Source organism: Carassius auratus, unplaced genomic scaffold (genome assembly GCF_003368295.1).
Source record: "Carassius auratus strain Wakin unplaced genomic scaffold, ASM336829v1 scaf_tig00037141, whole genome shotgun sequence".
In the NCBI taxonomy this organism is placed as follows: Eukaryota; Metazoa; Chordata; class Actinopteri; order Cypriniformes; family Cyprinidae; genus Carassius; species Carassius auratus.
The window spans coordinates 86037-98638 of NW_020526358.1; the positions used below are offsets into that span (position 1 = coordinate 86037).

Consider the following 12602-nt stretch of genomic DNA (forward strand, 5'->3'; position numbering starts at 1 on the left):
AGGTTTCTGGAGTGTTTTTAAAAACTGTTCAATCCCTGTGTGTAGATTTCTTTTCTTGTTCTGGGAAAAGTTTGTATAAGTATTGTGTTGTTATTTTTAACAAAAAGGTGTTAAGTAAGAAAATTGATACTCCATGGCGTGATTTTTTTAAATTGAATGTAGATAGAAAACCTGAGTGGAGAGCACTTTATAAACCACCGTTGACGAAAAAGACAGGTGACTTACAGTGGAGAATTCTTCATGGCGCTATCGCCGTGAATGCTTTTATTTGGGTTTTAAATCCTGAGGTTGATGTTCAATGTCCTTTTTGCACCGAGAGAGAAACCAGCTTTCATGCTTTTGTAAAATGTGCAAGATTAGAGCCTTTATTTTTGCTTTTAGGAGCCATTTTTCAGAGTTGTAATGAAATTTTTTCTACTGTGTTATTTATTTTTGGTTTTAAATATGTGTTGAAAAACAGATTTGTGTGTCAGTTGTTAAATTGTGTGTTAGACCAAGCAAAATTGGCTATTTACATAAGTAGAAAGAAGAAAGTTGAGCAAAATTTGGGACAGAATGTAGTAGCAATGTTTTCAAACATGGTGAAAGCAAGAATATTGATTGATTTTGCTTATTACAAGCAAATGGATTATCTCATAACCTTTGAAGGTATTTGGTGTTGCAACGAGGCTTTGTGTTCTGTATCTCAGGGTGATTTGTTTTTTACACATTTATTGTGAGTTGAGGGTGCTCTTAATATTTATGCACATTGTAATTTAATTGTGCTGTGAGATGAATTTGTAATAAAAGTTTTGTTAAAATTCAAATTCTCTCTCTCTCTCGCTCGCTATCTCTCTCTCTCTCTCTCTCTCTCTCTCTCTCTCTCTCTCTCTCTCTCTCTCTCTCTCTCTCTCTCTCTCTCTCTCTCTCTCTCTCTCTCAGAGGAAGTGGGCGTCTCTGTCACATTCATCTGTTCGTGTTTAACATGTGACCAGGAAAGAAACAGTAAAACTCATCTGAACACACATCGAGAGCTTCAGAAGAACTGAATCCACTAACAACAGAGAAGATCACTGAAGAAGAGAGAAGAATGAAGATCATCTGGACTTTCACTCTGCTGATGATTCCTGGTGAGAGTCTGAACTCAGTAAATCACTCGAAACAGCACAGACTTTCACTTCAGCTCATGAATTCACTCTGAAAAACATTAAAAGCAAACTGAAAGTTCATTCTGATATAAATATGTGATTGTTGTATTAAGATGCTGGTTTGTTGTAGGTGTGTTGAGCTCCATCAGTGTGACAGGATATTCAGGAGGAGGAGTCAGCATCACATGCAGATATGACAGAGGATATACAGACAAGAACAAGTATTTTTGTAGAGGAGAGTGGTCAGTTACATCATTGACTAAATGGTGGTCTGATCTCATCAAGACTGAAGAGAAAAATAAATGGGTTGATTCTGGAAGATTCTCTCTGTATGACGACACAAGAGCAGCAGTTTTCACTGTGACCATCAGAGATCTGAGTGAACAGGATTCTGGGACGTATTACTGTGCAGTTGATAAATCTTGGGCTGATTCCTACACTGAAGTGAATCTGAACGTTATTACAGGTGAGTAACTGAGACTCTCAAACCCATGATGATCATCAACATCACACACTCAACACTGACTCTGATTAGTGTGATTTATTATCATGAATGTGAATACAAATACAATCCTGATGTAAGATTTATACTTATAGAATTTAGACCTTAATTCATAAATGTTACAGCAAAGTGACCAGAAATGTGTTAATATTGAAAAGTTATATTGTTTTACAGATGAAAAACTCAGTGCTGTGAGAGGATATTCAGGAGGAAATGTGATTATAAACTACAAATATAAGACGCTAGAAGAGAATCCTTTGATAGATGTGTGTAAAACTGGAGCAGATCGATGTTTTACTCTAATAAACACTGACAGAGCAGCAGAATGGACACATGACGGTCGATTCTCTGTTCATGATGACAGATCTGCTCGTCTCTTACGTCTGTTTATCAGAGAACTGAATGAGAACGATTCTGGAGAATATAAGATTACAGTCAAAGTTTCTGAAGACTACAGTTTCATGCATCTGTTTCTGCGCTGAACTGATGAATCTGGTGTTTAATGTGAACTTGATTTGTCTCTCAAGCAGCTGATTCTTGTCATCACACGAGTCCTCATCAGCGTCACTGGTACAGATGACTCTCACACTCATAATAATCAACGTAATTCAAAATCACATCTAGCTTTCATTCAGCAGATCACTGTATTCTGTGCTGCTTGACTGAGAAAAGAAAAGTGGAAGTGTACAGAAATGGAAGTGTAATTGCAAAACTGCTGCAGTTTATATTCAGTAAAACCAGTTTTGTGTAGAATTATAATGCTGTTCTGCAAATGCAGTGGTCAGTGTTAGTGTTTGTGACTGTTTTATTCATACGGTTCTTCATGCATGTATGTGTATGGATCATTTATTTACTAGCATTATCTTGGGAAAGGCTACAGAAGCGTGTGAATGCAGGACCTGCAGATCTGCTCGTATTTAAAAGCAGAAGATTGTTGTTCTTCATGTGGTAATTGCATATTTCAACAGTGTTTGTTGTTGCAGCATTAGTTGGTCATTCTGACACATTATAACTACAGTTTTTAAACTAGATCAAGTTTGCTCATCCTGATGCAGTATCAGTACAGGTTTCTCATCACTTCTGTGAGTCATTTCAGTAGTCTTGTACTATAGTGAAGAAGCTGCAGTTAAGATGCTATGAACTCTTTTATTCACTGAGAAACCACAGGCTTCAGTCACAAAAACTCAAACAGACAGCTGGCAGATTTATTCTCTGAGCGTGTATCAGCAAACATTCATTCTGGGTAGTGAATGTGTGAATGACATCAGTAACATATACTTACTATGAGACCCATTATATAAAGTTATGTGTGTGAAAATAACATCCTTTAAAAATCCATTTTTTATTTCTTTATGTACAGATATTTTAAAGACAATTTCAACTTCATCATCATCTTCATCCTCATCACCAACACCATCATCATCATCATCATCGGTTGAATCTCCTCTACAGAGAATGTGTGTCAGAACCTGATTTATTTTAAAGGAGTCTGAGATGTTCATTATTCGGTGTCTGAAATAAACACTGATCATCAAATGACACACACATGTGTGAACAGATCATATTTAGCAAATATACATTGACTGTAACATCAGAGTTTCCTCCAGATGAGATCTATGTTTCTTCTGATATGTAAATATTTAATGTAGTTTTTTTCTTCCAAAGTTTAAGGCTTTAGACATGATTTTTTTTTTTTATTGTAAATATGCTCAGAAACAGCACTGAATATGAAAGCTGATATGCAAATAAAAATGCAAGGAACTGAACCTCCAGTTCTTCCCTGGATATATAGCTGCCCACTGCTCCGGGTGTGTGTTCATGGTGTGTTCTATTCTTCTCACTTCTGTGAGTGTGTGAACTTGGATGGGTTAAATGCAGAGCACCAATTCCGAGTATGGGTTCCCATACTTGGCAAATGTCACAACTTTCACTTTTTACTTTGCTTCAGATCGTAATACCTGTATTTTATGTTTTCATGTTCTATGGTATTAGTGCATGTTCCAAGCTACCATACTATATTAAACTTGTATAAAATACTTGTTTTTGTTGTTGGAAACTTTGTGGATGTAAAACAATAAACAGTTGATGAATTTGATATGCATATATATGGTGCAAAAGCAATTTTTTGTCCGTTTGCAAGTGTGACACTCACAAGATAAGTTTTGTTGAGATTGATACTTTTGTTTCCTTTCCTTTTATTGAAATAGTATTTTATTTTATTTTGACTTGTATAATTAAATATTAATGAGATATTACGGAAAAAGCACATAATGACATGTATTCCATAAAATGGACACTGGGTGGCAGTAAACATGAGTAGCGTCACACTGGGTCATTTAGCGATGCGCAGAGCAAGATGAGCTCATAATCCAAGTGAATGGAGAATGAGCAACTGCTGTCCTGCGTCACTGATTTCTCTGTAATATTTCTAATATTTCCAGAGCACTCCTATCAGAGGATTATCTATATATCTGCCAGCGGAGACCTAGCCGGGACCCGCTACACAAGCATTATTATAACACTTTTAAGTACCATTTTGAAGGTTAAATGATAGGAACCTACTTTCTTTTGGTTTGCCTGAGTTCCAAGTATAAAAATCTATCAATATCTAAAATAAATGTCAATTTAAATAGAAAAGATAATCATAATTTAATAGAAAAAAAAAAAAAAAAAAAAACCTTTTTGGCCATTTTCCATTGTGGTACACTGTTGCCATATGGCAATGTTTTCCTGAATACTAAATACCAAAAAAAAAAAAAAAAAAAGACAATTTTTGCTTTGATTTGTATAATTGAAGCTATTAAATGTAATACAAACTTTATCTTTATGGACTGGAGCATCTGGTTTATTTATGTATTTGTTTATTTTTAAGAAGTGTGTATTTTATGCATCGCTTGCATCATAATCAAGCACAATCACAAAATATTGTTTTCAAACTCTTTTCAAACAGTACCAGACAGATAATCTGAACTATCACCTGTTTTCATCTTGACCACAGATGTTTCTCTTCTCCAAGATTAATTTAGTCTACATAAAGTACCTGAAGAAAACTATTAATTATCACATTCATCTCTGAAATGAAATGTAATAATAAATCATTATATATAAAATCAGCACACATCTGAATGTGAATAACATTTTCATGTCTGTCCACCATATATCACTGTCTCTAAAATCAGTGTAATGCACTCAAGAAACAGTTTATTAAACTCTCAAACAGTTAGAAACATTTAATAATACTATTGTGAAAAAAAAAAAAAAAAAAAAAAATCTATATAAAATAATATCGTAATTCTGTGATGAAATTTATGTGAAATTACTGTGCCCGTAAAGTGACTTGTGCGGTTTGCTTCGTTTTGTCGTGGCCACAAAATAATAACTCTTGGGAACGTCATATTATGTCGTGGCCTTGAGATGCTGTGTTGAGGGAACGACATGTTTTTCTCGTGGCAATGAGTTTAATGCGTAAACAAACCTGCATGACCATAGCAACCCAGGATGATCCGAGATGAATTCAGTAATATTTTATTTTTAATTAAGAAATTATTATATTATTTATACATATAAAATTTATGCATTTACATTTTATGCATTTATGACATTTTATGTTAATGTTGAGCATTTACAGTATGCTGCTATTTATAAAAGTATTCAGAATGTTAAGCAAAGAGATCGAAATTGAAGCAAAAAAAATGAATATAAATGAAATGAAAGCATATAACCAATAATACTAGGCTAATAATAATAATAATAATAATAATAGAGTACACATATTACGGGGGAAATGCTATCAGTTAACGGACTTACAAGACTGTAGGATGCATTGTTTCATTGCTTTATATACAGATATGCCGAAAACAAATTCACCAACGTCATCATCATCATCATCATCATCATCATCATCATCATCATCATCATCATCATCATCATCAACGTCATCATCATCATCATCATCATCGTCGTCACCATCATCATCATCATCATCATCATCATCATCATCATCATCATCTGCTTCTTCTTTCTCATCAGTCACATCTCCACTGATCACAAGAGTTTCCAAATCATCTCCATCCAGTTTCACATCTGCAGGTGCTGAAATACAGTTATGTGATTCATGGTGTATCTTCTGACACCTGAATGATATTTCTAAACATTAAAAAACTAGATTTTTTACTCTGGCATAATTAAAGTAATTAAATGCATTTAAATATTTATGTAAAATAATAATAATAATAATAATAATAATAATAATAATAATAATAATAATAATAATAATAATAATAATAATAATAATAATAAACTAATTGTCTTCTTGTAAATGTAGACCTGTTGAGGTGAATTTGCATTTTGACAGTTTGTAGCCTATCAAGACGTCCGCAGCCGTTTGTGTGTCATTAACGAATATTTGACTTCCAGTAGCTTGTGAGTTCAAGAATAAAGTTTAGAATTCTTAAGTAGGTGGGACTCTTCATTTCCATCCTCAAAAATAAAATGCTGTGGTATATTTTTGGGGTGTTTCCACATGGTTTAACCTCAGGTTACAGTATTTTTAAACAGAGCGGGGTTACAGTAATGTTGTGCTCAAAAAGTCTGTTCATGACAATCTGAACAATCTGTACATTCAGCTTTATATGAGCATAACAAATGTGCAAGTGTGAGATGATAACATTATTTACAGCACTTGTGTGAATGTACAGCGTGAAACCTTGAAACCTGCAGGCCCAGTTTCATAGTCCGGTCAATCCTCACAAACATCAAGATAAGGCCATGATCTGATCTGATGTTTGCTCAGAGTGATCTGACTGATGGACCTGATCGTTTCTCCTGTGTTTACAGACTCTTCTCTGATCGTTCCTCTGCTTCTGCTTCTTCTGGTTCTGATCATTGTTGGTCTCTTATTTCTGTTTCTGTGTAAGAAGCATCAGTCTCGAGGTAAAGCTCCTTCTTAATGTCTTTAGATGCAGAAAACTCACTTCATATGGCGTTTAAAGATCCCTTTTTACGTGCTTTTTTGAAGCTTTGATTGTGTTCACAATGTGCAATATAACATGTGTTCATGTTTCGCGTGTAAAAAAACAGTATTTTTCACACAATTCACCTATCTGTATACTGCTGTTTTCACTGTCACAAAAACGGGCTGATGACTTCCTTGTTCTATAAAGTCCCTCCTTCAGAAATAGGTGACGGGTTCTGATTGTGCCAGCGGTTCCTGTGTTGTGATTCGACACCAGCTGAGAGCAGGCTGCCCTCCTGGTAACGTGATTGGCCTAGAACGCACGTGCTGGAGATGTATTTATAGTCACAGGAGCGTTTTTACTGACGAGATGCGCATGAAAACCGAATTCGTCTTTTTGCACAGCCCTAACATCTAGTTAAAGGGACACTAAGTAGGAATTACTCCCATCTAGTGGTGAAATTGTATTTTGCATTCAAACTAATTTTGCTCTCCAGCGCCTCGCTTTTTCAAATGCACGTTGCATCTACGGTAGGCGATATGTACCAAAAAGCTTTAACAGGATGTCTTCTAATAGCACTTCGTCGAGTTTTCCTTCAGGTAAACAGGTGTGTTATTTCAAACAAACTGCAACATGACAACTAACAAACGAATGTTACAGTATGAATTACTGACTGTGGAAAACATGAAATATTGTAATTAGTAGTTATGTCTTCTTCATTCGTTATATTTTCTGAATTATATGCATTGTTAGATATAAAAAAATATTATAATATAGATTGTAACACTGACTTACCTGTCGAGAAGAAAACTGGCCACTTCAGCGTCTCTTTTGAAATCTTTATCCAGCATTAGCTCTTTCCACCTAGAAAAAGCTTCCCCGACATTAACTCTTGTTTTCTGTAATCTACGGTCACGTTTCCTTTTACGTTCTATTTTTGACTGTTTTGGCGACGATGTTTTCTTCTCCTGTGGCGCGGCATATGTATGGTCCATAATAAGAATGCAATCCAGACTTTTAAACTTGCCGGTGCAGTTTCAAGCGCCTCTCACTGCTCTGCACCTGCGTTTCTGGCTCTGACCGAAAACGCGCTGTGGAAACGCGTTGGCTTAGTACTCTTTGTCCCTCTCTGCTATTATAGTTTTGCAAGATGGCGGAACTACATGGAAGCCTCCGTCGACCTACCCGTCCCATGTATATAAAGATAATAAATTCTTCATTTACGAGGATTAGTTTAAACATTGGCATAGGTATTTGTACACCATTGAGGGCATATTTATGAATAAAAATATTGATTTTAGATAATAAAATACCTAAAAAGTTACTTATTGTCCCTTTAACAAAGCTAAACAGTTTACACACATCTGTTATCAGTATTCTGTTAAATCAAATATCTCGCTTGGCATTTAACATTGAGCTTTAGAATTTTACAGATATTATTTATACTCTAACAACAACATTACACACTAACTAAAGTTTAAAACATGGGATCACGAAGAAGGGGACCTTTAAAACAAAGATTTGTTCCTATTTTTCCATTTTGAGTCTGTCTCCATCTACAGACTGCAACGAGACATTATCAAAATACAGATATTTGATGATACGTGAAAACAGACTTCAATGTAGAAATGTGATATAATGTTGTTAATTAAGACTCTTGTTTTAGCAGGCGGTGATTCCTCTCAGACTGGAGCAGAAAAGCATGAAGTGGTTTGTATAAACTAATATGTTGAATAAATATTAGTCTTCCATAATGAAAATCTTCAGAGCTGTTAATAATTTTTTTTTTCTCTGCAGGTTTCTCACACTTGTTGTGATTATGAGGAGATTAAAGACTCCCACAGCTCAGTTACCCACAAACCCCTCTGTTTCTCCTGACTGTGTTTATGCCACAGCTCAGTTACCCACAAACCCCTCTGTTTCTCCTGACTGTGTTTACGCTACAGTTCAGAAAGACACTGATGACTCTCAGATCTTCATCACATCTGCTGAGGATCTGAATTACTCCGTGGTGAATTTCCAGAAGAATCCGAACTGTCCTGACAGTGTTAGATTGAGGAATAATCAGGATTACAGTGAATACGCTGCTGTCAATCATCTCACTGACTGACGACACACAGCAGACAATCTCAATCAACTGAAAGTTTTGATTTTGTGTTCAAGCTTCTCTAATTAGTATTTTTATGGTTTCTGCTGTATATTTTAGACAGTCTTGCAGGTCAGACTTTTGACTGTCAATGTGAAGAATGTTTAAAAAGAACAGTGCATTTTGATTTCACTGCTATTTTAATCAATCAACAGTGTGTTTATTTGGTCACCATGGTAACCGCTGCTGTTTGCACATTTGTTCTCTAGATGTCGCTGTCAATTTACAGTCTGTGAGTTTCTAGTATGAATAAGAATTATAGATATATTTTTGTAGAAATCTCTCAATTAATGCTTTGAAAAAATACATTGAATTGTCAAATGTCCATGGGTCTTGCACGTTTATTTTAACGTATTATCATCACTTCTCTTTTTATGAACTCTCTCTCTCTCTCTCTCTCTCTCTCTCTCTCTCTCTCTCTGAGAGGAAGTGGGCGTCTGTCACATTCATCTGTTCATATTAAAGCAGAATTAACGCGATATTCTGTATCTTGCCAACGAACTACGGCTTTGTATATTAAGTGCAGCTCCATTTGAAAGCAGCTGATGGACATTTACCACTAATCACAGAACCATCTCTACACAGCAAAGTCCCCAGTGTTAATTTAACACTCTGAGTGTGGACTCATATAAACACTGAAGCAGTGTTAAAAGTAAAACACTGAAGCAGAGTTGAAGTTAATGAGATAATTAAGAAGTTAATTGAGTTATGATTGACCATTATTGAAGACACCTGATGTTAACAAGCAGAATCACCAAACGAGAAAATCACAATCTGTGTGTCACCATTATAGTGGTCAATGTTTGCTTTAGTTGGGATCTTGGCTTGTAACTTTTTCATTTTCAAATTTGTGTCTCAAGGCAAGAGCAAAAATCATTGAGTTGTGGTAATTATGTTTTAATGTAATCGTTGCTTGACCTTAATCACTGAACTCTTTTGCAGTCTCTTCTCTTCCTTATGAGGTGAACCACTGCAAAACTTGGCCCTGGACTCCTACTGTCTGTATAACTCAGTTACCACAGCAACACAAAATCTAAAGATAATAACTGAAGGGTCAAGATCCCAAATAAAGCAAACACTGACCACTATAATGGTGACACACAAATTGTGATTTTCTCGTTTGGTGATTCTGCTTGTTAACATCAGGTGTCTTCAATAATGGTCAATCATAACTCAATTAACTTCTTAATTATCTCATTAACTTCAACTCTGCTTCAGTGTGTATATGATCCACACTCAGAGTGTTAAATTTACACTGGGGATTTTGCTGTGTGTAGCCTACAAATGATACTTATTTAAATAATCATATATTTTTTTTAAAAATCATTAATTTCATGAATATGAAGGATTTTTGTCAAGGTTAATTCAGTTGACCTAATCAATATGTGCCTATTCATAGTTTCATTGTTTCATAGAGTTCCTTTCTTTTGTTGAGTACAAAAGAAGATATTTTGCAGAATGTTGGTAACCAAACAGTTAAATGCATCATTTTCTTTCAGGTATACCCTTTTTATTATATAGATGTAATATTTCCTTCTTTCTAATTATTTGTGTTTATTCATTTTTAATTAACTTATTGATACAGAGTACCCTGTTGGGTCAACTTAATGGTTGCACTTTGTTCTGCACTATGCACCATTTTAAGACAAATGGATTTATTGTGTTTTCATATTCAAGAGATTATAAGATAGAAGTAGTGATGGCAAGATGAAGCCTCATGAAGCATTAAGATTTTCAGCCAAGTGGTTCACAAAAGGGTTAATTTCTGGAATCTGAATTTGCTCACAATTCCACCTGGTGGCCAACAAGTGTAAAACAAGCAGATATATTACAGACAGAGGTGTAATGTCCAGGGGTCAGAAAGTAAAAGTCCTGCCATATGTTTATTCCACCCATGAACCCAGCAGCTGATTTCACCAGAAGAGAAACCAAGTCATTCCTTTCAAGTCACAGAGGAGTCTCAAGTCAAACCCCAAGTCCTCAAAGAGTTAAAGTTAATGAGATAATTAAGATACTAATTAAATGATGATTGTGCATTAGTGATGAACTCCTGCTGTTAACAATCAACATCACTGAAGAAAAGAGAAACACAAGAACTACAAATTACTTTAAGCACAGCCTGAAAAAAAAAAAAAAAAAACTGACACCATAATTGTGGTGAGTATTTGCTTCAGTTGAGCTCTTGAGCCTTTAAACAGTTTTTTAAATTTGTTTCTAAACCATTGCATTATTGTTTTGCAGCAAATATTTGTACAATGCTGATACAGCTCTTGATCTAGCAGGTGATTTATGCTTTTGATGTCTGTATGATCTTGATAAAATTACTTGATTTTACATTTAAAGAGAAGAGTTCATGGCTTAGTTGTTAGAGAGGAATGCCGTGTATTCACTGCTCTGTGTGTGCACTTTGGATGGGTTAAATGCAGAGTACGAATTCTGAGTATGGGTCAAAATACTTAATTGCATGTCACTTTCACAAAAACAGAGAAGAATATCACTATGCAAATGCCACCATATAATGCTTTAAGAAGAAAAAAAAAAAAAAAAAAAAAACATGTTTTGGAATTAGGCATTTAGCCATGACCATATATCATGTGATCCTCAACAGTGGTGAAAATTATTATTCATACTGCAGTGCATTATGGGAGTCTCATGTATTGCAACATGAAGTATTTCATTGATTGTCACCATTGTAGAGGATCATATGCTGGTTCTTGTTATCTGTGTGTGTCTAAAAAGCACTGGTTTTAAAAGATCTATATGTGTTACACAAACATTTTTTGTGCATGCTGTAGTTTCACTGGAAGTATTCAAAACCTACACATTGATAAAAAAAAATAACAAATTTGAGCTATAATTAAACCAGCTTATTGTGACTAAATGTTTTTCGTATGTCACGGTTCTGTCTTCTCCACTTCATCACATGCAGAGTTAGAGAGAAAGATCTAGCACAACGAGTCAAGGGTCAAGATCAAAACTTAACCGAACACTGATCTCCATGATGGTGGCATCATTTTAACCAATAAATAATCTGATTCTCTGTAATTCTCAATAACAGCAGGTGTTTATCACTAATGCACAATCATCATGTAATAAGTCTCTTAATTATCTCAATAACTTTAACTCTTTGAGGACTTGGGATTTAACTTGAGAGTCATTTGTGACTTGGAAGGAATGACTTGGTTCCTCTGGTGAAATCGGCAGCTGGACTTTTACTCTTTGGCCCCTGGACTTCCCACCTCTGTACAAAACTGGTCTCTTAAGGTACCAATCACAAGGGTACAAATTTGTACCCTATGCCAAGGGTACAGCCCCAGTGAAAAGCTATTGTACCCCTAAAGGTGCAATTATGTACTTTATTTTCTGAGAGTGTAGGTATCTTCTGATGTGTAAATAATGTATTTTTCCCCACAGTTTAAGACTTTAGATATGAATGTGTGCTTTATTGTAAATCTGCTTCGAAACAGCACTGAATGTGGAAAGAGATATGCAAATAAAAAAATGACTTTACTTGATCTCTGTCTTTATAGACTCTTTTCAAACAGTGCCAGACTGATAATCTGAACTATCACCTGTTTTCATCTTGACCACAGATGTTTCTCTTTCTCCAAGATTAATTTAGTCTCTCAATATAGTCTACATATAGTACCTGAAGAAAGCTACTAATTATCACATTTTCTGCATGTGTCTGTTCTGTCTGCTTGTCCTGCATGCTCATTTGAAGCATATGTGAAATAATAGTTTAACTTCCCTGTTTATCTCTCTCTCTCTCTCTCTCTCTCTCTCTCTCTCTCTCTATCTCTCTCTCTCTCTCTCTCTCTCTCTCTCTCTCTCTCTCTCTCTCTCTCTCTCTCTCTCTCAGAGGAAGTGGG

At 35.2% G+C, this 12602-nt stretch overlaps 1 protein-coding gene across 1 annotated transcript in view; it reads left to right on the plus strand.

Annotated features, from left to right (window-relative positions):
* Nucleotides 1–3730, plus strand: part of LOC113082904 (serine-rich adhesin for platelets-like) — a 41979-nt gene extending 38249 nt beyond the window's left edge. Inside the window, exons 18-21 of the mRNA XM_026254321.1 lie at nt 922–1109; nt 1258–1593; nt 1804–2199; nt 2990–3730. Coding sequence (XP_026110106.1) covers nt 922–1028 — 107 coding nt within the window. The 3' untranslated portion in view covers nt 1029–1109; nt 1258–1593; nt 1804–2199; nt 2990–3730. The remainder of the gene's footprint in view (nt 1–921; nt 1110–1257; nt 1594–1803; nt 2200–2989) is intronic.
* Nucleotides 3731–12602: the final 8872 nt, after the last annotated feature.